The sequence below is a fragment of the Amblyomma americanum genome, chromosome 4 (assembly GCF_052857255.1).
Source record: "Amblyomma americanum isolate KBUSLIRL-KWMA chromosome 4, ASM5285725v1, whole genome shotgun sequence".
Classification (NCBI taxonomy): Eukaryota; Metazoa; Arthropoda; class Arachnida; order Ixodida; family Ixodidae; genus Amblyomma; species Amblyomma americanum.
Genome location: NC_135500.1, coordinates 207602058 through 207627779, shown reverse-complemented (window position 1 = coordinate 207627779; position 25722 = coordinate 207602058). Strand labels below are relative to the sequence as shown.

The following is a 25722-nucleotide window of genomic DNA, read 5'->3' as shown; positions in this document are numbered from 1 at the left end:
GTACTGCGTTTTATTACTTCGGGCACGCAGACTGACGCAGTTAACAGTGAACTTAAACAAACAAACAAACAAACAAACAAACAAACAAACAAACAAACAAACAAACAAACAAACAGTCAAACAAACAATCAAGCAAACAATGAAACAAACAATCAAACAAACAAACAAACAAACAAACAATCAAACAAACAAACGAACGAACTAACGAACAAACGAGTTAAACTGTTGTTATTTTTATAGTGTTAACCAGTCATTAAGCAGTTTCAGGCCGAAGGAAGTGACTGCGGAGGCAGGATAATAATGCCAGCAGGGCGACAAGAGCATCCGAGAAACTAAAGAATAACAATTTTTATGCGGAATCGACACAGAAACGTAGCATGAACCTTTCATAGCCAATGTGCTGCAATAAAAGAGACTAATTTCATACTTTACCTAAGTTCTTGCGCTCTCTTATTCTTTTCATCACTAAGCACACGCAGACGTACTACATTACATAAGAGTCGTTGACATCTACCCAAACTTCACGCCGTTCATATTTCACCGGAATAATACACCCGCTTCGTAATAGGCGTTGTTGCATAATAAGGTGCCTAATGCGATTCAGGAAAGGCATCAGAAAAGAACTTCTAGGGTACTACAGAGCGCAAAACATCGAAAGATAAACTCCCCTCCGAATGAGTAGCTTCGCTTGGGTGAAGTGCGCAAACACTAACCGCATTAACGTCATTAAAACACGGGATAGCGTTGTTTATTGCCGCAGTTGTGCGGGTCCTCCAAGCGTAATTGGGCGAAAAAAAAAAGCCAGCGCTCTTGAGACAAGTAAGGAGTCCTTTGGGACGCAGATGCGGGCGCCTGCTGGCCGCTATCGACGCAGCCTCCTAGCGCCCACGCCGGCAGCATTCGAAGACGTCTGTTTAGGCTTATATAAGAAAGGGGTGATGAGCCAAAAAAGAAAAAAAAAGCCACAGAGACCCAAACGTGTCCGTTCACACGTTGTTTAACTTGGATTTAGTTTACTTCAAGGTGGGAAATACGTTCGCGATAGTTATTGGCGAGCAATGTCCGTACAACAATGCACAGTAAAGAAGCATTTCATTACATTAACGCTAGCAATATATTGATGCTGATGAGAATCAGAGCTCTTCTTTCTTTTACTTAAACGTGTTGTGTGTGAGCAAACTGAGTTTCGTGGCGATGCTGACCTTAACATCAGTTGTGGTCGTAATATTGGAGAAAGCGTCGCGAACTACACTCTAAACAGCAAGCAGTAAAAAGGGAGTAAACTGACCTCTAGCTTACTTCGTTTTATAATAAAAGAAGCGCGCTAGAGTATTCTTTTTTTTCCCATGTAGGAGTATTCGTGTTTATAGTGCACGAGGTCAGTGAAATTTTCCGGCTGTATCTATGCAAGCAGTGCGCTAGTAGTAGTAGTAGTAGTAGTAGTAGTAGTAGTAGTAGTAGTAGTAGTAGTAGTAGTAGTAGTAGTAGTAGTAGCAGTAGTAGTAGTAGTAGTAGTAGTAGTAGTAGTAGTAGTAGTAGTAGTAGTTGTTATTACTGTTAAAATAAAAATATAAATAAAAGGAAGGAAAAGATTTTTGCCGGTCCCGGGATCTGCCATCGCTACGGAAGCACATGAGCTGGGGCGTTTTTTGTTGGGATTATGTTGAATTTGGTCATGTTACATTAAGTTTTCAGGAAGATGAACCATGAACTCAACGTGCCTTTCAGCAGTACGTTTGTTAGGTGGGACTAACGGCTATTGCGGTCACCTGACAGTTTCAGCCGTGGTTTTTACATGAATAAATCTGTAAAAAGCGAAAAAGAATGACACACACGCAGGACATGATGGGGTACCTGTGAGACACCATACCATGCGATTAAAAAAATAACCATGAAGCCGAAACAAGGAGACAACTGAGTAAAGGGAAACTGCACATTTGGGGCGTTTCCCACACAGCAAGGCCAGAGAACTGACTGTACAGGGATTCTCTTTGAAACTTGCGTGATTTTAGCTCGTGTCATAATGTCACCTTAGAAATTATCTTCAACTTGTTGTATTGAATTGGAGGGTAGACATTTAGGGGGAAACTTAATCACTAATTACGTTTAAATGTATCATGGTGAGCGATGAGCACAAACACTAGACAATCTACGAAGAACAGACAAGAACACCGACAGACGCTTGTCCCTTCTTTGTGGATTGTCTAGTGTTAAAGCTCATCGCTCACCATAAGACTATCACTCACCAACCGGGCCCAACCGAAGTACTATTTACCCTGATTAGCCTCGTTGTGCGCGCTTATGTCCGCGGCACCGACTTGCATTGCCGGCTGGCTCCCGTAGAGACTCCTGCATGTGTTGGTTGACGGTTCGTCTCCCGACAGATGGCTGTGGAAAGTTGCGACTAGCAGTTCTGAGCTAGACAACGCGCGTATTCGAACGCGATCAGTCCCGCGCTAGTGCCACAATTTCGCGGCCCACTGCCTTTGCAAGCACGCACGCAAGCACATACAATTATTCTTTGCAGATTTCTTAAAATTAGGAACTAAGTAACACTTAAAATTCATCACGTTAAATGAACTTTAGCTACTGCGGCTAGAGCGAGTGTTTATAACAGAAACATAGAGGCCTAGAGTCGCATTTATAACCTGCTCCATTTAGCAGAGTTCTTCTAGGGCCCGCGTGTGCCGATATATGCACCCACAAAATACCGACACATATCGCGTTGTTACGCATGCAAGGCGTTGGCAGCCAACCCTAATCTCCTCCCTGGTGTGACGCAGCTGTTGCTTGGGGCGCATCTTCCGTTTCGATAGTCGAAAGTGAAATGAAAAATGTTCTGAGGTTCACAGGTCGCTCTACACTGTTGATAAACTAAACGCTGCGATTCGCGGGGAGTAGTTATTCGCCGATGTTCAGCGCCTTCCATTCGCAATCGCGCTTTCCGAGCCGAAAGAATTGTTCCAAAAGGAATCGTATCGCAGTACGATTGCCTCTTAGTTTCCAGTACAAACATGCCTGCTTACAGTAGTCACTAAAGAAGTTTCTAATTGATTCTAGTAATTAGACAACTACCGGTTATAACTATTATCTCACTTTCTGTCACACTGGACGCATAAAATATGGGCAGAGGTGGATTTCACCTACCTCTCAGCGCCTAACTATAAGATTTCTGTAAATCCTAATTTTGAACACCCTGTAAATATAAGGAACGCCAAGCATTTGGCCAGACCAGATAAAAACTGCCCTTCAACTAACTGCAATTCTTTTCCAATTCTAGTTCTCTTCCAATTTTATGCTTTTTGACACCATGACAGATTGAGTGAGGGGAATCCCGCAATGTGTGACGGCGGCGACAATGGCGGACCCCGGTTTTTTTTTCCTCCAACGAAGCTTGTACGCAATCGAATAAAAAAATTTACGCATTGGGTGTCAGACCGGGAAGAGAACATTTGTATTTTCTAATCGACGACTTCCACTCTGCCGACCGATTCTTCTCCTGGCTGCTCAAAAAGAAGGATGTGACGAGCAGCGTTGGCATTCCGCACTGTTATTATGCACTATACGCGTTTCACTATTACGCTAGTGACAGGGAACGCTTGGGAACATTATAAGCAGAAAAAAAGGAAAGCTTGGACATCGGAGTGCGGATGGCCACGATAATCGCGATAAGCAAGCAGAGGCAATACTGGAAGTGAATCTGTTTATGAGTTTCTGGCCACTTTATTATAAATTAATTCTTTTCCATTGCATTCACTTTTATCTTCGCTTCGCGCTGAGTGACTGGATAGAACACGCTGGCATAGAAAGGTTCCTCAGCCTTTGGTTTCCAGCAAGAGAAAGTACTCACGGGATCCACGGGTGCGGACCAGCGCTTCTTCGCCGGGCTCTCCCATGCCCAGGCTGTTGGAGGCGGTCACGTAGAGGCGGTACTGTGACCCGCATCGCAGGTTCTGCAGAACGAACTGCCGCTCGTTGGTCGCCAGCTGGTGCGTCTTCCAGTCGCCGTCTTCACTCCCGTAGTGCAGCACGTACTCTGCAGTGTGAGACATTGGGGGGTGGGGGGGCAATAGAACTCGAATACCGTGCTCGGAATGCCCTTTGTACTCGTCAGAAAACATGTAAGATTTTTGAGCACGTAAACTTCGAATGTGCCGCCCTGCGCTCTTCTTAACTTTTGGATAGACAAGATTTGTGCCCGTTCACTCCAGTATTCATTGTGTGTTTTGATTTTACAAGCATAACGACAACTAAATAACAAGACAGTTGGCGGCCCTGTCTGAAACGCTATATATTCCTCCTTCAGCTAACAATCCACGCTCAAGGATTGTGTTCGGCGTAGCATTTGATTTTTGCTTCTTTTGATCTGTCTATAATAAATGACTCTGTATTGAATGTTCAGTTTTCTTCACAATTTGTTCTGCTCAAGTGCCACCGGTTGAGGTTTACGGGAAACGTTTCTACACGTACTGCGGTATTATGCGAGCACTTGAGAATCTCTTTAGCGATGTTTCTTTCAGTGATCACGAATAACTGCCACCATGCAGTTTTGCACCCCCACGGCCAAAATGCGAAGCATGAATAACTACTTGACGCGCTTTTTCGTTTCCCAGCAACAGTGCTCGCCGTCGTTCAGATAATCAATTTACCGCAGCCGAGGAAGGCGTCAACGACGCCTCTTTTTACTATTGTGCAATCGCATTTGATCTTGGGCTCAATGTTTTCTAGTTGGAGACGCACAGAGCCAGCTACTACTTGCTGCAATATGCCGGCTACAGAGCAGCAAAGGTTGGAATCTTCGCCTCACTGCTCTGTGCAACGCATAATGACATTTTTAACGAGGAAGAAACGGCATTGACAGTGTCGACGCAATACGCCTTTCGCAAGAGGTTCCATGCCCCAGCAGGAAGGGCCGTATTTTCTGGATGGTTCTGGTGGTGGAAAATTTTGCATATAGTTTGCTCGTAGAGGCTAAAACATGGCCATGTAAGGAATATTTACATTTACTGTTTTCGAAGTCTTGCCCTATTTCCTATACGACATGCATTTCGAGATTAATTTTTTCGAAGCACATTGGTAGTTCCAGTCATAAAAAAAGAACTTAAGGTGGCATGAATTGAAAAAAATATATAATCAAGAACCTGCGCCGGAATCAAGACCTCTGCTTTCTTGTTTTGCGTTCAGAGGTGGAAAAAGTATTAAACTATTAATTTGTAGCGCGAAGTTTTACGATATAATAGAATATCGAATAACGAGGCAAGGAGTGCAGCTGCGCAGACAGCTGGGTTTCTTGTGCGACATAGTGGACTCTCTTTATAGTAACTACGCATATCCTGGAACCCCCACTTGAAGTGAAAAGTAGTGGTGACGATTCAGTTTTCATGCTTTTTATGAAAAAGAATCCCGGCACAGTAAACACTCCTACATAAAAAAGGAAATTACGGTGCCTTTTAAATGTCGGGAGCTTTGGCTGCGTGTATCGTGCCTCGAACACAGTCATGCTGAATCATCTTCCACGCCACTGCGCAAAGCAGTGCTTTTAGGTTAAATCATACTGTACAGCACGCTTCCTGTTTTCACGCTTCCGGTTCAGTCAGTGCGATGGGGAGAATTTTTATGCTTCGCAAAATTTGAAGCTATAAAAATGCTGCTGTTCACACTGACAAAATATATGCCGCGCAACAACTTTGAAAACGTTGTTAATTAGCGGAACTGTAGGAAGCGCTATAAACGTCGATGTTTGACTGGACAAGTTTGATTCTAAGCCTGGATAGATAGCTCAGGACAAAATGTCAGAAACGGTACTGTGCTCTTAAAAAGAGAACAAAGAAGAGAAAATTAACCGCTCTTTGGCCTTCCTCCAAGAGGGGAGAACTTGTGCATAATCTTGACATTGATAGGAGATAGCTAAACGCTGTTTATGCCGGCGAGTGTCAAACAGGCACAAATGCAATACTTCAGTGCTTCTTGATCTATCGAAAGGCATGCACAGAGAGACTAAAGTAACAGGCATTGTCATCTCAAGATGATTTACGCCTTAAGTCTGGCATTGCTTGGCAATTGTTTTATTCAGATTGTTATTTAATTTTAAATATTTCTGGGTGAAGTGATGCTTTTGTTGTGTGACTTGCTGCTTGTAACAAAACTGTAAATTACTAGCCATTTTCGCAAATTATAATTCCATTACTAAAATCTACCGTTTACGCGCCATTACTCAACCCTTATTGGTATCGCCGACAGCACTGCCCATGACGCCTCGTGCTCTGACAATACCGTCAAGGATGTGTATTGTATATGCCATGTATTCAGCGCGCAAACACTAGCCTCATGTTGTGCTCTAATCTCGAATACCGGCCGAATGATGAAGAGCAAAATTTTCGGATGGTAGCGCCAGTTGTGATCAGCCCTGAAGGCTTGGCAGGCACTGAGCGCGCTTCCTGAGGCCGTCGTGCTTGAGGGACACGTTGTACACGTGCCGCACACGTCTGCGTTTCTGTCCTCTTTCTCCTTAGCGCCAACATGGAGTAACCAACCGGATCCTCCTCCAGTAACACCCCCCCCCCCCTTCCATCTTTGCATTGCATTCCACTCTGTCACCCTCTACGTCTCTCGCTTAACCGTCTGCACAAATGGCCAACTGTGTTTAGCGACAAAAAAGTGATTGGTGTGAACAAAACTATTTAGGGCACAGAAAAACCATGACACTATGTGGCCACAAATATGAGCGGTGTGATAGTTTTACAAAATCCCGGATGCCCGAAATTGGGTCGTATTTTGGCGGGAACGTTTTGAAAATGCCAGGGACAGCGTATATGAAGACATATCAGAGGCGAGTGCAGAAAATGTAACGCCAATAAAAAAATGGTTTTGGCTTAACTGTGACTAAGTCTGGATATGCAAGCGAAGGATTCGCGCGCTCGGCATTCCGGTCTCTCTCCACTGAAGCAGCTCGCCGGGCGATATCTGCGGGGCGGCCAGACGCCGCTTTCCGACGACTGCTCAAAGCCTCCCGCTGCCGCGCAACGCTCAGAGAAGACGATATGGCTTCGCTCTCATGCATGGCCAAGCTCGCACTGACTATGCCAGGGGGCGCTCCTCTTAGCCAGGCGCGCGGCGAGTCACGCGTTCAGGCGGCGACCACCTGCGGAGAGCGCATGCGCCAAGCCGGCGGCGGCTGCGGCGTTGCCGAGGCTACGGCACAGTTTCGGTCAAATGAAGGTCAAACTGCAGCCCATGGCGAAATCGCCGCCGCTAGGCCAGTAAAGCTTTCGCAATGCAACTTCTAGGTGAGCGTAGCATTCAGTAGTAAATAAACAGGGATCATAAGCTTGCTTCACCTTACGCTTTACTGTTGTGCAGGCAAAACACGCTTTACAGGCCTCACTACCGTTATGCCGCACAACCCGAAATATTGTAGGTCAAAGCGGTGTGTCTCGTTTCCGAGTGTCAGTGCACGAGAGGCCGCATGTGCGAAGCTCACTGTATATCTGCAGTCGTGTAAACAAGTCGCCCCCGCTCCTACTCTCACTCCCCCCCCCCCCCCCCCACCTCCCCACCCCCCCAACACACACACACACTCCGGCCCCACGTTCATAATCCCGAGCCTTGGACGGAGGTGTCACGCAGACATTCGAACTGCTGTTGACGGCTGACACTCAACCAGGTCAGCTGCTGAACCCATATCTGAGCTTAGTGGCGAGACTGATAAAAAAAACAGTGAAGCACAAAAGCTGCGTAGAGTGTAGAACTCCCGCCTCCCCGTTCACAATTGCGAGGCGTCAGTATGACTACAGGGGGGGCTGCAAAACCAAGCCGAATTGAGGTGCGATGACGAGCATAGTGGATTATATATTGCTAAGAAAAAGTGCACTCTTTGAAGGTGCCAAATTTTGTGCCCATCGGAGCATTTATTCAAAACAAGTGCCATTTCTAAAGGAACAAATTTTCCAGCAAATCTCAATTCCATGCGTCCCTTCAAAAGACGAGCATCTTTCATTCTTGACTGCTATTCTGTTTCTGGCGCAGCTCTATATTTATCATTACCGCTGTATTCATGATATTTGCTAGGCGCCATATATTTATCTAAATTTCGAGTCTGAAACAGAGCACCGGTCTGAAAGACCCCCCCCCCCCCCCCCCCCTCTCTCTCTCTCTCTAGCTGCGTCGTGGCAGATCATTCATAACTACAGTTTATGGCAGATATTCTTTGCGGCGCTTTTAAACTTTTCGTTCCTTGCTTAAGCAAGAAAGGCGAAACAGGAGGGACTGACAGCACATGCTTTGACGAGGAGTTCGGTGGAAAAATGGCTTCGCAAGTGTATTTAAACATTCAGGAGAAATATTTGTTAGTGTGTCGGCGAAAACACATCGGCATACGCTTCGCAGTAGTTCGGGGAAAAAGTGGAAATGCTTATTAGTTGCAATAACAGGGCGCACACTTGACACCACATTTCTACATAGATTCTCGTTATCGTATAATGCTCACGAGCGGTTCGCTTGACAGATAAGAAAAATACATGTAGGCATTAATGCTGATTGCTAAAGCTATTCCTTATGCGTACATTCATTCGTATGGTCATTACCGAGTCACAAAATAATGAGACCATGCCTTGAATCCCATAGCTGCTGTCTGGTGTCTCCTTCGTCCATGAAGGACCGCTTCGCATGCCGTAGACAGTTTTTGCGCGCTTTGTACGAAGCGCAGTCTTAGTACGCAACTTAGGGGAAATGTGATGCCATGCAAAGAAGCTACAAAGCCGAAAAGCACCGACCTCTTGTTGGAATCGATTTACAGAATTCTGCAACCCATATTTCACAGCCAGAAGTTTTCAGAGGACCCCCCAAAAACGCGCTTAAATTAATGAAAGTTGCATTCGTATGTAGATGATGATTTGCCTCAACCGCCTTTCGGGGAAATGCCAATTAGTTACGCTGCAGCGGTTGCTGCCGGTCGGTATTGCATCGACTGCTGGCGATGACAGCGCTCCTCATAGAAAGCTGATTGCTGCCACGTTTGTGAAGAGAGGTAGGCACCCTAACTGGCTGAACAAAGGAGAAGTTGCAGACGCCGTGGGACCATAAGTGCCACTACAATTTATAATCATTCGTTTCTAGCGAAATATCGATTGATCATTAAACAAGGTGTTGCAAGCGCGAACAGACCTTTCTACGTGGGAGTGATGCTGAAAGTTTCGGTGGCCAATAATGAGAAGTCCTTTATTCCCGAGTGACAGACATCAAACCTACGCGATCGCAGCAGTCGATATAAGCCAAATTACGATGCAGACCGGAAAACAATGGGCGAGTTGCGATAGGCGTCGAACTCATCATCGGCGATGCGGCTTCCCACCACGTCAAGCACGGAGGGCTCTTGTTAAAGCGTGATATATCACCCCGAGCTTCCGCTGCCACGGTCATCATTCGGCTCTCGCATCGACTCTGGTCCACGGTCCACTTAGCTTGAGAGACGACAAATTAACTCGTCTCCATATGCACTGCTGCGTCATTTTTCGCGGCCGAGAGTGCGGGAAAATGGGAAGGAAGAAGCACTTGACGGGAGCGTCGGGGGAGGTCAGGCAGAGAGCGTTGAGCAGGCCAGAATAGACGGCCAGTGTGCAAAGGGGACAGGGGATAACAGAGAGGTGGCTACCAATGCTCCCCGACTACTTACTTGCGTGTTCGTGTTTTATAAACAACATCTGCGCTGGAAGGAGAACAGAGGGCTCCTTTCTGTCCGCCAGCTAGCGCACATGCTCAACTTTCCCTCTGTCTAAGCTTCCTCATCTTTCGCTGCGAAAAGAGGTGGGGGGGGGGGGGGGTGCTATGGGCGGACTGATTAATACTCGCCTCGGGGCGGGCCTCGGCTTTGCGCTCACCCGGCGACAATCGGAGGGAGGAGGACGGATGAGAGGAGAGGGAGAGAAGCACTAGAGGGGACAAAGTCGCGCCCCTGTCTCGGCGTGGGCGCGAGAAATTAATTTCGATCAACGACGGCGTCGACGGAGCGTCAGCAGGCGGATTCAAAGTCGTTTCTCTTTCCCTCGTTACAGCGTTAACGCTGTGTGCCGCTGCCGAGGCACGCTGAATATGCGCGGGTCGAGATTTGCACTCGGTCACAGAGGGGCTTTGCAGTGAGCGCAGTTGAAGACCTCCGGATCTGCTTCCAGCGCCGCCGTTGCCGCGTGACGAAGTAACTGCGCTGTGCGCTATTTCGTTTCGCATAGCCCCTAGCACAGTCGCCGTCACACGACTGGCTTGGGAGCGAATGATGACAACTTCGTGCTGGTAATCGAGTTATGCGAGTAGGAAAAGTAGCTGTCCCCGCGTCGAACGCGCACGACAGCTGCTTCTAGTCATAATGGTTCTAGCGGGCTGCGAAGTTAGGAAATGGCTTGGGGGTGAAGACGCTTCGTTCCCGGGTGGAAACTAGAGTAGAAAACAGTGTCGACCTGAAGCAGACATTTTTGACACCACCACAGATATTTGTCGCCGGAAAGGAGCATCCTATCGGTGAAAAGAAGGTACAATGATCTCGGGCCCATTGAACAGAGCTGTCAGGTAAAGTGGAGCCAGCGTCGTGCGTTTCAGCGCGTTAAATCTGGTACTTCTTCATGGGTCTCTGGTTACTCTACTTTGTGGACAAACACATTGCCCTCGTGCTTGGGAGGTGCATAGGAATTCTTTGGAATGTGTATCGATTAAGCATATTCTGCCGCGAATTCGATTTTTCGAACTTCAACAGTTTTTTTACGGGGTCCTTAAATAATGAGGATGTAAATCATGCCGCCATGGATAGTGTCACTGGTAGCTGTAACCTCGTACTAAAAAAAAAGCCAGTCAGAAACAATGGCAAAATTAGGGGGACACTTAAGTTCCGCCTTCAACAGTAAGATGTGCGCGACAGCTTTAATTGATCCCGTCAGCGGTTCCTCTTGCCAAACGCAGGCACCGACACTGTATCTACTTTCACGATCACAATAAACGCGGTGGCTCAGTGGTTATGGTGCTCGGGTGCTGACTCGAAAGACGCTGGCTCGATACAGGCCGCAGCGGCCGCATTTAGATGGAGGCGAAATGCTTGAGGCCCGAATACTGCTTGACGTAAGTGCACGTTTAAGAACCCCAGGTGGTCAAAATTATCCGGAGTCTTCCACTACAACCTTCATCATAACCCGAGTTGCTTTGGGACGTTGAACCGCATAATACCAAAAAAAAACAAATAATCACAATCATTATGCGAAAAACCACAAGACAAACATATAAATTTCCGCTTGAATCAGGTTGTACTAACGTGCCTGAGTGGCCCAGTGGTAGTGTGTCTGGTTCACAATCCTGGGGTGACGAGTTCTGTTTGTGACCAATTGCCCGAATCTCATTTTCAGCGCAGTTATTTATTCCACATACTTACATGTGCAAATGACGTTTCAGGCATGTTGCGACCTTGTAATCACCAGTTTTTTTTTTATTTTTTAATCACTTTTAAGACCCGCCGCACCTCGTGTGACACATCCTGCTTTTCGACCAATTCGGTTTTTTTTGCTCCCACCGCAATTTTTATCCCCGCGGACACCGACGCTGGTGTTTCTGAAGAACGAAAATCTTACGCTGTCGCATAAGGTGTAGTGATACAATTCAGGCGGCTAATTTCGTCTTTCGGTCTTGCTGACCTAAGCTGAGCACCAAATGCGAAATTCTCACCTTGGATGCGCTGTGGTGAGTTGGAAAGTGTTCGAGCGCTAAGCATTTCGTAATGTTATTACCATTTACTTTGGTTTTCAAATATTAGTAAACACGTTGTTTGTAACGCATGTAGAATTTGTTAGATGTGCGCCAGAACTGAACGTTCCGCAACTGTATGGAACCATTGTTAAGAAGCTTGTTTTTTTTGCATGGGAATACTGATTTATAATACAATTTAGCGGAATCGCAAGAGTTTCTTTATTAACAACATAGCGTGCAACGACATTTGTAGTAGGCTGGTGTGACGGCAGCCAGCTGCATACACATTGTTGTCCATACCTGCTCAAAGTACGAAATATCGAAACGCTAACAAAAAAAAAAACCTATACTGGCACTTTTTCCACAATATCTAGCTGGCGAGTGTTTGTACCGAATTCATTATAACATGTGGGGCAGCTACCCATTAGCATAATTATATTCATTCTCGGGAAAGCAGCCATCCCGTAAAGTCGTTCCTGGCGCACTGTGATTCAATAAACCCCACGTGCTGAAAACCTGTCAGAGGTGCACTGCTGGCTGGTAATTAGCGCTGGTGTAGAGCGGTTGCCCGACAGGACACTCTTTATACCCTTAACTCTATCAGCGACTGCAGCTCTCACTTAATTATCTAATTGTGTGCTGCATACACAACGTTCAGCGTTTATCTTGTTTGTGTTGTCGAACCTCTCTCAACCTGGCTGGATCAAAACTGCCGTGACGGGGTTAATAATAATCTTGCACTGCAGTGCCACAGAAAAAAAGGCTCTAAAACTGAGCTAATAGGCTTCACTAGTTGGATTAGTACACAGCTCTTGCGTGTATCTCTCAGGCTTTGGTTATTTGCATATCACACGCTTTCATTATCAATGTTTATTTTATCTTTTAACACGTTAAGGTACTTCTTAAGTGGTGTGTTTATCGATAATTTTTATATAAAAACAGTAAGCCCGAATACGCTTGAATTTAATGCGCGCAGGTAGCAGCGGATGTGCGGAGAGAATTATTGGCCCTTGAATATCTAGAACATAAACAGCCATAATTTAGGTCGAAAGAAAAAATATATTTTTTTACTCCAGTATTAGCCAAAAATGAATTAGATTATACTTTTGAAATGGTTGAATGACATCGAACTTAGTGCTGATTTGTGTGCCGTAAAAAAAGACGTTAGAACAAAATTATTTATATCAGTGGGAAGACAATTTTCTGCGCTATCTCGTTCACTTGTACTTCTTCTTTTTTCAGCGATGTTTAAAGTCAATATGATTAACTTACATAAACTGAGCACACAAGTTCAGTATAAAAAACCCACAGTGCCAGTAGCCATAACTGTGAAAGGGAGAACATAATGCAAACCTGCTCTTAAAGAGATGAAGACGAGATTAAAAAAAAAAGTGCGAACACAACTTCCCAGTCTCATTTCCATTACTCAAGCTGTGCAGTTTACGAAGGACAACTAGAGTACATACGCTGAGATAATGAAGAACCTGGAAAATGAACTACAAGAACATAGAACGTTGTGGGTTGCGTTAAGAGTTCGCAATTATGGATGCCGCTAAAGCACTTTAAGGCGGGCGGCGCTCTCGTGAAGCAGGCGTGATGGTAATAGTGGCTAGATATAAGCGATATGCTTGTCCCTATGATTTAAACGATTAATGAAAACGAACCGAAATATGGGGAACCTCGGGGGAGTCTTCGTACCTTCGCTTTAATCAATGAAGGCTCAGTAATGCTTCGAAGCTGAATATATCAGGATATTTTTCTTCATGCGTATGTGAGAGGACCAGAGATTCTGGAGAGGTCATTCTTTGCATGGACTACCTTTTAATAAGATTACAGTGTATCACCAACGACGTTTTTTTCTCGAGTTTTTAGTGCCTAGCAGTTCAGAAAGTAAAAAAAATAATGCTTAGATGAAGCTGGGTATAAAAGAGTTCCGCTGGCTCAAAGCGGGTTATCAAGAGTATCTGCAAAGCGTTGGCATTTAAAGAGGCTCTTATATCACACTTGAAAAGCGCATTTTATTCAAGAAGACTATGTAAAAGAGACTGAATTTTCACTTACCGGTGTTCTCTGATCTGTCCTTTGGGTCTTTTTTCCACTGGACGAAAATGGACGTCGTAGAGTGGGGCTCCACTTGAACAGACGGGGACGTCGGGGGTGCTGCAACCGGTATGGACAAATGTGTGGCAACTCGTACATTCCAGAATTTTGCATATCTGCCAATGCCCGCCGCGGTGGCTCAGTGGTTAGGGCGCTCGACTACTGATCCGGAGTTCCCGGGTTCGAACCCGACCGCGGCGGCTGCGTTTTTATGGAGGAAAAACGCCAAGGCGCCCGTGTGCTGTGCGTTGTCAGTGCACGTTAAGGATCCCCAGGTGGTCGAAATTATTCCGGAGCCCTCCACTACGGCACCTATTCTTCCTTCCTTCTTTCACTCCCTTCCTTATCCCTTCCCTTACGGCGCGGTTCAGGTGTCCAAAGATATATGAGACAGATACTGCGCCATTTTCCTTTCCCCAAAAACCAATTATTATTATTAATTATATCTGCCAATGAAACTACCGTATATTATGAGCACACATAAGTTACGTCTGCCTTCTTCAAAAAGAGCAAACGGGGTAAGGCTAGTAACCTCGAAAAATAGAATATATGTGGCTTTTGTCCAAGGTGTCTCACTCAAGACGTTCTTTAAATTTTAAAAATAATCTTTTTGAGAAATGAGAACGCTTTTCTCGGCATAGCATTGCGAGCGGTGTAGCCCATCAGAATATAGCTAAGACAATTTAGCTAGTAGGCTGGTTAACTAATATTGAATAGTTAACTTTTTAGCATTTACTGTTAGCCTCATTATTTACTGAGCGGCAGTAACCCATCGTAAGTAATATAAGTGCATATCAATTTTAGAATTTCGATTTCGAAAACGCAGTTACCCTCGGCGCTCTTGGCAAACAAATTTTACCTACACCGCGGTAATATACAAGCGCTTTCGAAAAGCTTGCAAGCAAAGCAACCTTTCCAGTGCACGCAGCTCGTTAGAGAAGAATATGACGCACTTTATTCAAACCAGTGGCAGGCTTTATTCATGCAGGCAATCATTTCTTTACTGAGGACCAGGGCTGAATAAATATCATCGTAATTTTTTTCGCTTCGATTTTGGAAATTTGAGCCTTCACTTGTCACCTGAAACTACCAGGGTAGTTGCGAAGTTTAGTAATCAATGAAATCAATGATATGGTCCGTGAAGAGCAGAGGGTCAGGGACGCACCAGTCTCAAGTGTGGTGGCGTACACCTCTTCCGAACTGGGTCCCCGGCCGGCACTGTTGTACGCCTGCACGGTGACCGCGTACTTGGTCAACCTGCGCAAGTTGGTCAGGTAGGTGGTCTCCAGGCCGTGGCTCGAGTTCGCTCCCCGCGAGTCGACTTGCTTCACCGAAGCCGCCTCGTTGCCACCGCCGTCCGCCACACGGTAGCTCACGTGGTAGCCAAGGATCACGCCGTGGTGCTGGTCACGTGACGGTGGCTGCGAGGTCACCACGCCATTACATTCGCCCTCACTCACTCAGAAATGATGATCTTCTATGGAATAAACTGCTCGATGTACGAAGCGTCATCTGCCAGTTAATGATCAGTTAAGACACGCGATCGACCTCTCGAGCACTACTCCTGATGGTTTGAGCACTACATGGAACATTTCACTAGTAGAATGCTTTTCTTTTAAACGTCACAATGAATGATGCTCGAACGGCACTGACAGATGAGTTCTCTCACCCTCCATGTTACTTTCAGCGACTGCGATCCTGTCGTGTAGAGGCTGACTGAGGTCGGGGGCCCAGAAGGAGCTGCAAAATAATCAACGTAATTTCATAAAAATTGGTCCAAAAGCAAGCGCAGGAGGGGAATGACTCTCGCAAGCTCGGAGAGAATGTCCCTGTTACGTTCTCTGCGTAATACAACTGCTGATAAGAAATGTTTCTGTTTGTGTCCACGACGAAACAATTTTCTTCCTTTCGTTTGCATGCAGCTTCATTTCGCCTGCATTTGGTGGCTGAGACATTTTTTTCCAGCTGACCGCATCGCCTGGCTATTGTCTTGTCTATGGGAAGCTTTCCAAAATGCGATTAAAACTCAAATTCTGCCTTCACGCGGTACATTGCAGCTAGATGAATACCAAAGAAAGATGCAAATTAAACAGAGACCTTGTACCGCGGCATGTGTAGCCAGAAGCCCTGCACATTGGCAATGGTGTCAGTAACGCGTCTAAAAATGCACATTGAAACATAGTAACTGTGGTGGAGGTATGGCGATATCATTTATGCGCGCACGCCGAAGTGTTTTGTAGTGTGCCGAATTCTGTGGTTCGAACCTTGACTGCCACATTTATTTGCTTAGACTGTACGGACTAAGTCTTCTAAAGATACTAAAAAGATGTTGATTATTCGGTCGAAGCCAAAAAATTTCCTCCTTACCTTCCTCCTTCGTCGTAACGACGGTTATGTTGCTCGGGGCGCTGGTTCCAAAGGCGTTTTCAGCGACCACTCTTATTTCGTAAGTGGACACAGGCTGAAGGTTCGTGAGCGTGGCTGATGTACTGCTCGGTGAAACTGGTGTCTCGTAGCTGAAGCCACTCAGCAGTTCTACAGAAGAAAAATCGAGCGAATTCCATGTTTATTATCTGTTTCATAGGTTCATGCTCTTTCCGAATTCTTGCATGTGCTGATATTTATTTCAGCGCAAAACAAAACAAAACAAAACATGATTCAGTAGGGTAGAGAGCAAAAACATGAATTAAACAACAAAAAGAGAACAAAAAAAAAGAAGGACATGAAACAGAAATGGACAAGCGATGTTTTAATGACGTACGCCGTGGTATTATAACTGCAGCTTCACACCTTATTTTGAGTAGTATCCACTGATTCAACGGTAACGGTTCAAGACAACAGGTCTTAGAGTGCACAGAAAAAAGTACCAAAAATATTTTTTGGATGACAGTGGGCGTTCTCCTTCTTGTGCACTGGACATTACGAACGAAGCAGCAAAATTCAAATTATGCATATACCAAAAACGATCGCGAAAAAAAGCAACGATAACGCGCGCGAGTAAAGGGGAAAGCGAGCTTGTGAAAAAACTCAACGGAGAGCGGACAGTTCTCGCTCGGAGTTAAGTAACGCGAGAACGATGCCACATTCTTAAACAATGTTTCCGTGTTTCCGAGCTGTTAACAAAAGATCGCGGATGCTTAAGTTGGCGGGCGCAGCAAAGACAGCTAGCATCGAACCACAGCTGGAACAAAGAAGCAGCAACAGTGAAGAGCTAACGAGCGCAGCACACGGACCTTTAGGAAGACAAATGCCAACTAGGGCGCTTGATCTGTTCACTTAAAGGCTGGCATTGAGAACCAACAACCACCCTGAAACATCTCACTGCTGCTGCTGCTGTTCCCGCTTAAAACACGACAGGCGCCGAGAGGGGAAGAAGGACAAACGCGCGGAGACTCACCGCTTTCGAGCTTGTACTGCACTTTGTACTTGAGTATCTCGCTATTCCCGTCGAAAGGCGCCTGCCAGTGAAGGCTCGCCGTTCGGCTGGTGTAGTTGGTCAGCACCAGGTTTGAGGGTGCGTCTGGTGGCTCTGCAGAATAAAAAAAAAAGAAAGGAACAGGAAAAAAGAATACTTAAAAATAATTTAAAGCGCCTCAGTATTTCTATGTTTTATTGTAAGTTTAGTATATCGGTTTTTTCTTCTTTTTTTTTGTTCTCTCGAATGATTTCTTGCTCCTATACACCAACCACTAGAACCATTTTTCTTTTCCGGGAAGCAAGGAAATTTTGTCACAGATTCCGCTTGTCCTAGACGTTCTGTCGTCCTCTAGATATTAAAAATTAAAGCTTCTCTTACGAGCTATACGGATATAAGCGAAGGAGAAGCGAGCTGAAACTTATCATTGATTTTTTTTTTTTTTTGCAGACACGACCGAGGACTACCTGGAACCTAACGAAGAAACGTACTTGGCAATGCCTGCTGCTTGTGCAAGAAAAACAAAGGTAAAACGAGAATTTGAGACAAATGGACATCGAAATTTACAAAAGTAATTGGGGGGAGGGGGGGGGGGGGATTGACGATACCGAGATCGATTGAGGACGTTTCTTAAGTGGATACGCATGAGGGAAAGAGCCAGCGAAACGTGACTTGCCCACAGAGCGATCGCGGAAGAGCGCAGTTGAATTCTATGCTCACTTATTTTGTCTCTCGAAGTCCACTCTTAACTTAATTACCTCTCCGTGAAATGAGATGAAACAGACGAAGGAACAGCCTACCGAGGAGCTTACAAGAGGCAGTCTCCCAAATCGGAAGATCTCCGTCCTTAATCCCGCTAGAAAGATTTGATCTGAGAAATAAAATAGAAAAAAACGGCTGACATGTAAAAAAAAAAACTTGGCTCCAGATGAGGAAGTGAGTTAGAGGCCCTTCAAATTGAAAACTGCGCCTTAGTAGTTGTGGCACAAAATGATTTTGCAGTACATTCTGAGGTCGAGAAGATATTTTCCAGACGTTGCTTTTCCCAAGTCTATTTTTGAGGAGGCAAACATTTGATTGAAAAAGCGAATAATAGCTAATTAAGACGCCTGCCCTGTAAACATATTCTCGCCCTTTTCGCTCTTAGCGTCACTAAGGTAAGCACACTACGCATTAGCCTTTGAGCGTAGTGTGAACGTAGAAGCGTCCGCGCTAACTTGGCTTGTGATGGAAATTTTTTTTAACGAATTCTGCCGATTGGTAACCTAATATATGGCGTGTGAAAAGAGGCCGCAGGAGATTTCACTTGAGCCCCATTAACTATGGAAATTAATAACGAAAGGCCTCAGCTCAATAAGGCAGTAAACATGTTAATAAAGTTGCATAAACTGGTTTCTGACTTTACGCACTTGAGGGGTCACTGTAATTTAAAAATTGTAGCCGCGATTCACTGGAATATAAAAAAATGTTTTACGTTTGCGAGCAGGCGACAATAGCAGAGAACCTAGATCGACGGATTATCACCCATCAGCTTTTATAAGAAGAAGACCACTCTAATTTCAATAAGCTCCTGCACGAATTTTCAGCATGCGAATAACATTAAACATCCGCTTCAGAAATGGGCCACATCTCTTTCTTTTATTCTGGCCACATGAACGTGACAAAACCCGAAGTTAATTCTTTAGTAACTATCCAGCATTCTAAACGTCGATATAATATTTTAGGAGTTTAATTAAACCGTTCAGGCGAACGAAAACTTCTAATTAGTGCTTTGTGTACGTCGTTACGTCACGACTTCCCGCCACACAGATCAATTCTCGGTCCAATGTTAAGGGGAATCCTCCACGGTGGATTAGATTTGTAATACGGGAATAATTACTCATTGGCATCCACCCGAGCGCAGCTATACGGCTACAAAGAAAAGAAAAGCTATTCAGCTTTCTCAGAAACTTCGCAGTTGAAGAAAAATTCGTCCTGGAGCTGAATTGGAGCTCGTTAGCCTTTGCACTCACCTTGAACGACGACGTGCAGAATGGTGGTGGCCTTGCCGATGTCGTTCTGTGCGACGCAAGTGTAAATGGCCGTGTCGCTTCTAAGGGTGGTCAACAGTGTGAACTCTGATGCGTAGCTGTCGCTCCTAGTGACGCACCTGCAGGTTCACACGCATGTGGTAGTCACCCCCTTTCACCGGATCGGCGAAAAAGTTACTCGCTGAGAAGATGATCACCTCAAATCTAATTCAAGCTTCAAACACTCGTTTATTTACCTGCGAGAATGCAGCAAATTTGAAAAAATAGCAACAAAAAGCTCCTTCAAAAGAGGCGTTCGTCCTTCATATATTTTCAGTCGAGTGCAGTATACTAATAACTGTCGCACAAAGCCCACCCCAGACAATTCCAGAAGCAACGACTGGCATTTTTGGCGCATGTTAAGTATTTAATGTTTTTTTCTGCGGCTGTGTAAAATCGACGCAGGTAAATGCAAGTTAGAACTAAAGCTGGTAACACAAGAAAGTTAAAAAAATGCCTCTATTGTTCCAGTTTCTTTTGTTTTGGATTCCATGGCCTCCATAGTTTTCCTTTTTCTTTCTCGCTTTTCTTTCCGATGCAACAAAAAATGAGCACACTTGTAACTAAGAATGAGCAATGTCCTCTACGCATTGTTCTTTGCTTTGTATTTGCAGTGCGTTGCTAGACACAAATCACATCAAGGAGAAAACTATAAATATCAGTAGCGGGCTCTTTGTTTGCTGCAGCTTACGGGCACGTTGCCAGTGAAAGACAGCTACCGAAAGGCTTGCTCACTCCCCCGAATAAAAAAAATATTTGCATATTTTTGCCGCTACATGCTCAGCGCAACGACCTCTAGAACATTGTTCACATGCGCTCCGGGCTTATCCTCACCCCGATAAGGTCAAGGCCACGGCGTGCAAAGTTGGGCGCGAACGCCTGGAGCCAGTGTTACGACGCAAGCCTCCGTGCAGTCGCAAAGCGGATAAAGGTAATTAGGCCCGAAGGGGAGGAGCGTGCCTAATGAGGCGTGAAAATCAATGGCGCACCAACCTGGAGCAGTTATGCAGCGGCCGATAGTTCTTCTCCCAGCCAAAGACCACGGGAGGGTCTCCCGCGTGCACGGCGCACTTGGCGTGGAGGGTCTCGCCGCGTCGCACGTGCAGCGCCTTGAAGGCTTCTTTGAACTGCGGCGGCTCTAACTGCGGCGGCTCTGCGCGCATGCGCAAACAACGCAGTGCTTTGATAAAGCGAACCTTAAAGACACACTGATGACTAACAGAAGTTAGCATATGCCGCGTGATTACAGCGTGTTTTATACTAGCAGGCTAGTTTCATTGAAAGAGAAGTTTTAATAAGGTGAAAAACATCGACACACACACACACACACACACACACACACACACACACACACACACACACACACACACACACACACACACACACACACACACACACACACACACACACACACACACACACACACACACACACACACACACACACACACACACACACACACACACACACACACACACACACACACACGCACGCACGCACGCACGCACGCACGCACGCACGCACGCACGCACACACGCACGCACGCACGCACGCACACACACACACACACACACACACACACACACACACACACACACACACACACACACACACACACACGCACACGCACACGCACACGCACACGCACACACACACACACACACACACACACACACACACACACACACACACACACAAATAAAATACACAGGCATCAAATGCGATAGGTTGCCTTCACAACCGATCGGCTGTGATGTGAAAGGCAATTCTGCCGCGGATGTCTGCGGCTGGATCAGCACATCGCTCCCCTATGAGCCGCCATAACGGAGTCCCCGATGCACTTGGTATCATCACGAACGCCAGTAGATTGAATCAGAGCCGGAGGAAAAGCATATTCAAAAGTTACCTTGAAATTTATCATCAGTAAATGTGCCTTCAGTTTTTCATTCGTTGGGTGAGCACGAATAAACAAAATGTTCTCAATAACAAGTAGAATCACCCTTGTTATCGTAAATATTCATTGTCGCTAGTTAGCTAGCTAGCTCACTCACTCACTCACTCACTCCCTCACTCACTCACTCACTCCCTCACTCCCTCACTCACTCACTCACTCACTCACTCACTCACTCACTCACTCACTCACTCACTCACTCACTCACTCACTCACTCACTCACTCACTGCTTGCACCCGATTTTGATTGCTTAAGCGTGCTTATGACAAGGACTCTTATCCCATCGTGCGAATGAATGATAGACGAATTTTCCCTATCCTACTCTCGTTACATCGCCGCAGCACTCGCACAGAGGGAGGGAGTGAAGGGCTCGGTCTTTACTCACCGCGGACTTGCAGCGAAGCTTCGTGGACGACAGGGCCTCCGATGCCGTTGTGCGCCGAGCACCTGAAGAGGCCTTCGTCAAATTCTTCCGCGTCAGCGATCACCAGGCTTCCGTTGGGGAGCACGTAGGACCGGAAGTTGAGTCGCAGGTCCTCGAAGCCACTTCCACCTTCTTCCCCTGGGCGAAAAATGACGTCACAAAAGAGCGCCATGAACGCCGGCACCATAGAGGGAGATATTTCCTGCTCGGCCCTTTAACGCCGCACCTTCACACTATGTGGGGGTGTTGGCGGAGAAAGGATGGACGCTTTCAACTGGAGAGGACGTGCCTTCGTTCAGCACACTCGTGTGACTGTAACGCATGACGTCATGCATATACAGTAATTTAGTGAGGAATGTCGCGAATTGAAAACTGTTGCGGCGTGGACAACTTTTCGGAGCAAAAGTTGCACATGGCGTCAGGCGTAGGCTTTGCATTCACCGTGCAAAATGCCTTTTCGCACCGTGTTAATGAATGTCGGTACCCAGAATGCTTTCTCAGAATTTTCGCCAAATTACACATCGTTGAAACAGAGATTGCAACACTTCGCTGGCAAAGCAAAAAAGTATAATCCTCCAATAATTGTTCCTGCAATGAAGGTGTAAATGTAGATATCGTTTTCCATAAACTAACACAGAGGAATAAGAAAGAGGTAGAATAGACGATCCAGGGGAAAAAGCGGAGGCCAACGACATCTTTCCCATAATCCTGGTTTTATTCTTGGAACAACAAAATCCCCCTATCCGTCTACCTCTATTATTTGTTTCGAAAACTAGCCTCATCCTTTCCCCGTGTTCTTGCGAAATCCCTCGCACTCCCAAAACCTAAACCGCCGTGCTCCGCTCTGTGTGGCGGGTGTCGGACGCGCACACACCCCCCGCCGTCACGCCCGGAGGGCAGACGATGAGGGAGATAGGGATAAAGGGAAGGAAAGGCAGGGAACCCAGGAAAAAGGGTTAGGGAAGGAAGGAGGTGCGCGCCGCGGGGCGGTGGGGAAGAAAACTGGGTTTTACGCAGGGCCTGGCGCGTAATCGATGGAGTTTCCCTTGGCGGCTCGAGACAGGCGCATTCTTCGCGAGGATGCGGCGACAAAGCGCGTCGTCGTGCTCCCCTCCCTCCTCTCCCCATTGCTTCGCTGTTCTCCCCACTGCCGTCGCTCGACGGATTCGATGCGGTCGGCAGTTTTGCGCCGAGTGGGGGGAAGCCTTTTGTGCCTCGTCTCGCCACGGCTGGCGCGCGCGAGCGCTCAAGTACCCTTCTGCACTTCTCCTCTTCCACGTGTGCGAGCGGCGGCGTCAGAACTGTAGGCCGCGCGCGGCGTCCAGCCTTAATGAGAGCACCTTCTCATCTTCCTCCTCCTCCTTTCGCATGCCACCGAGTGACACAATGGGGAGGGAAGGAGGCAAGGCCGAGGTACCCAAGACGAAACGCTTCGCTTACTGAAGCGTGTATTCTTATGCAATTCCTTTTTTATTCCTGCCCCCCTTGGGGGTCTTAGCGCCTCTTCACCCGCGACCGGAAACGGCTGGGCCAAAACTGAGGAGATAAGAGCCCTTCTCTCTATCTTTCCATCTTTGTCTCGCCTGCATACTAGATAACCGATCCTGTGGGGGACGTTGAAAGATGCTGCCGTATTCGGATTACTGCCGGTCATGCGCCGTTTATTAGATTATTTTTCTGTGCAACCCCGTGGGTTCCCTTCAGTTTGCTCCTCTTACTGTTTTGATTTGAAACGCGGGTATCTGTCTCCTCGTGGTGTCTAGCTGAGTTTTTCTGAAAACTTTCGCATATTTTTATAAGTATTCTGTAACGTCTGCCAGGTGCAAGGTAATATTTTTCTTTTTTTTGGAATTGACAAGGAGAATAATAATATAATAATTGGTTTTTGGTGGAAAGGAAATGGCGCAGTATCTGTCTCATATATCGTTGGACACCTGAACCGCGCCGTAAGGGAAGGGATAAAGGAGGGAGCGAAAGAAGAGAGGAACAAATAGGTCCGTAGTGGAGGGCTCCGGAATAATTTCGACCACCTGGGGATCTTTAACGTGCACTGACATCGCACAGCACACGGGCGCCTTAGCGTTTTTCCTCCATAAAAACGCAGCCGCCGCGGTCGGGTTCGAACCCGGGAACTCCGGATCAGTAGTCGAGCGCCCTATCCACTGAGCCACCGCGGCGGGGCTGACAAGGAGAAAAGAACACGTTTTAGAAAAAAGAGCGCGACAAACTCATTGCTTGTTGCTCTTAGAATTCTCAATGAAAAAAAAAATTGCGCTGGTCACTTACAATCTGGTCATGGGGTGTGGGCTATGTTTGTAACTTTCCGTTTGCAATAGAATAGGGCTAAATAAGCGACGTAGCATTAGGCGAGAGAACATTGGTTTTCTCAGAGAGGACTGGCGCACCGTGCATTTTTCCCCGACGCATAATACTTTTCTCTTCACCACAGTTTTTTTTTTTGCTGCTTTTCAATTTACTCATTTTCATTTTGATTTGCCCTCTTTTCACGACACAAGAAAGAAGGGAACAGAAAAACACTGCATGCTTTAATAGAATTGCGGTGTTTGCGCTTAAGTACCGTTGCCTCTAATGCCACTTTAAATTTTAATGTGCAGGAAAAATACGCATGGTTTTAGGTACCGGAATTAGTTTCTAACGCCAAGCACCTGAATCTTAATATAGTTACCGGCATGGAATTAACCACTGGTGTTGCCAGGTTGAGATGACTGCACAAACAAAAAAATCTCCTCTGAGGAAAAAAGTAATTTGTTTCTGACCTCCAGAAACTTTTAAAACAAGCTTCCGTTAAGTAATGAAGGCTTCTCTGAAGAAGGCATGTGCTGTGCTGGAGAAGTAAGCTTAGCGAAAACAGTATAGTCCAGCACGCGCGCTTGAAACTTACTCCTATATGTTATGTTACTATGTTACCAATTATGTAACAATGAGCAATTAGTCCCTTAATACCAAATATTACCAGACACTGATTGGTGTTAATTTCGCGGGGGTTAGAGTGCCACTAAAAGAGAAAATAATGCAAACAAAAATCTCCACAAAAGAAATAGCGATCCCGTTGGGAACACCACCAGCGTTTTTTCTTGGCGATAAAATGAGCCCGTTGCTAAGAAAATCAGTAAGGAAGCTCCCGACTTCCTGCTTTTTTTACACCCCCGCGCAAACACGGGTGCTGTTCCGGCTTTTTCATGACGGGTAACCTGCAATCTTTCGGGAAAAAATAGCGGACGAGCGGAAACAAAACTACCTGCCCTGTCAATCAGACGGCCCTTTCTTACAATATATATCAGAAGATGGCGCCACGAAACTCTTAACTTCCTCCTTGCTGAAAAACGATTATGTAAACGCGTCGGCCTGGTCGTTTGAAGGGAACACGAATGACCGTGGAACTATGCACTTAGCTCACGTTCCTGGAGTTTCTGCGCACAGCGGATTCGCGCAACCCGACTTGGAAGCATGCAAAGCGAGCGACCCTTCTCATTTTGATGCCGATGATGACCTCGGGCTTAATTGCACATTGCACATACCCACGGCGGGGGATTTGCCAGAGTCCATTTACTACCTAGTAGCACTAGCTGTGTTGCCTTCGCCCTCTTTCGTCGCCACTTGCCCGTCGGAACTTAGTTTACTCTCCGTAGTTACCGCCGTTCTCGAGGAAAGTCCTTAATGTCTTTCAGTTTTACGTAATTGAGTTGCTTAGTTAAGGTCAGTTCTCAGTAAAAATGTCAGTCAGTACTCTTGAGACATTGATCTTTCAATCCAGTTTCACTTAGTATTACTCTTTAGTGTCCATTTAAATGCACTAAATTTAAATAAATTTAAATGCCGGGTAAAGGCCTCTTACAGTGATGACTGCTTTTTGGTATTGCAAGAGCCATGGCCACCTTATGCCATTTTTTTTTCTAAACTTTTATCTATACCTTATTCTTTAAGGAATGGGCATTGAAAAGAGTAAAGTTTTGCTGTATGGCCTAACCGTACCGCTTGCCATGATTGACTGCGTTTTTCGCGCCGTAGTAGATTGGACCGAAA

General features: G+C 46.1%; 1 protein-coding gene across 1 annotated transcript in view; it reads right to left on the bottom strand.

Annotated features, from left to right (window-relative positions):
* Positions 1 to 25722, bottom strand: part of LOC144129185 (cell adhesion molecule Dscam1-like) — a 136113-nt gene that overhangs the window by 15519 nt on the left and 94872 nt on the right. Inside the window, exons 12-20 of the mRNA XM_077663163.1 lie at positions 21640 to 21816; positions 20296 to 20440; positions 19246 to 19382; positions 17216 to 17347; positions 16186 to 16353; positions 15488 to 15558; positions 14984 to 15239; positions 13780 to 13878; positions 3851 to 4036 (exon numbers count right to left, since the gene is read on the bottom strand). Coding sequence (XP_077519289.1) covers positions 3851 to 4036; positions 13780 to 13878; positions 14984 to 15239; positions 15488 to 15558; positions 16186 to 16353; positions 17216 to 17347; positions 19246 to 19382; positions 20296 to 20440; positions 21640 to 21816 — 1371 coding nt within the window. The remainder of the gene's footprint in view (positions 1 to 3850; positions 4037 to 13779; positions 13879 to 14983; positions 15240 to 15487; positions 15559 to 16185; positions 16354 to 17215; positions 17348 to 19245; positions 19383 to 20295; positions 20441 to 21639; positions 21817 to 25722) is intronic.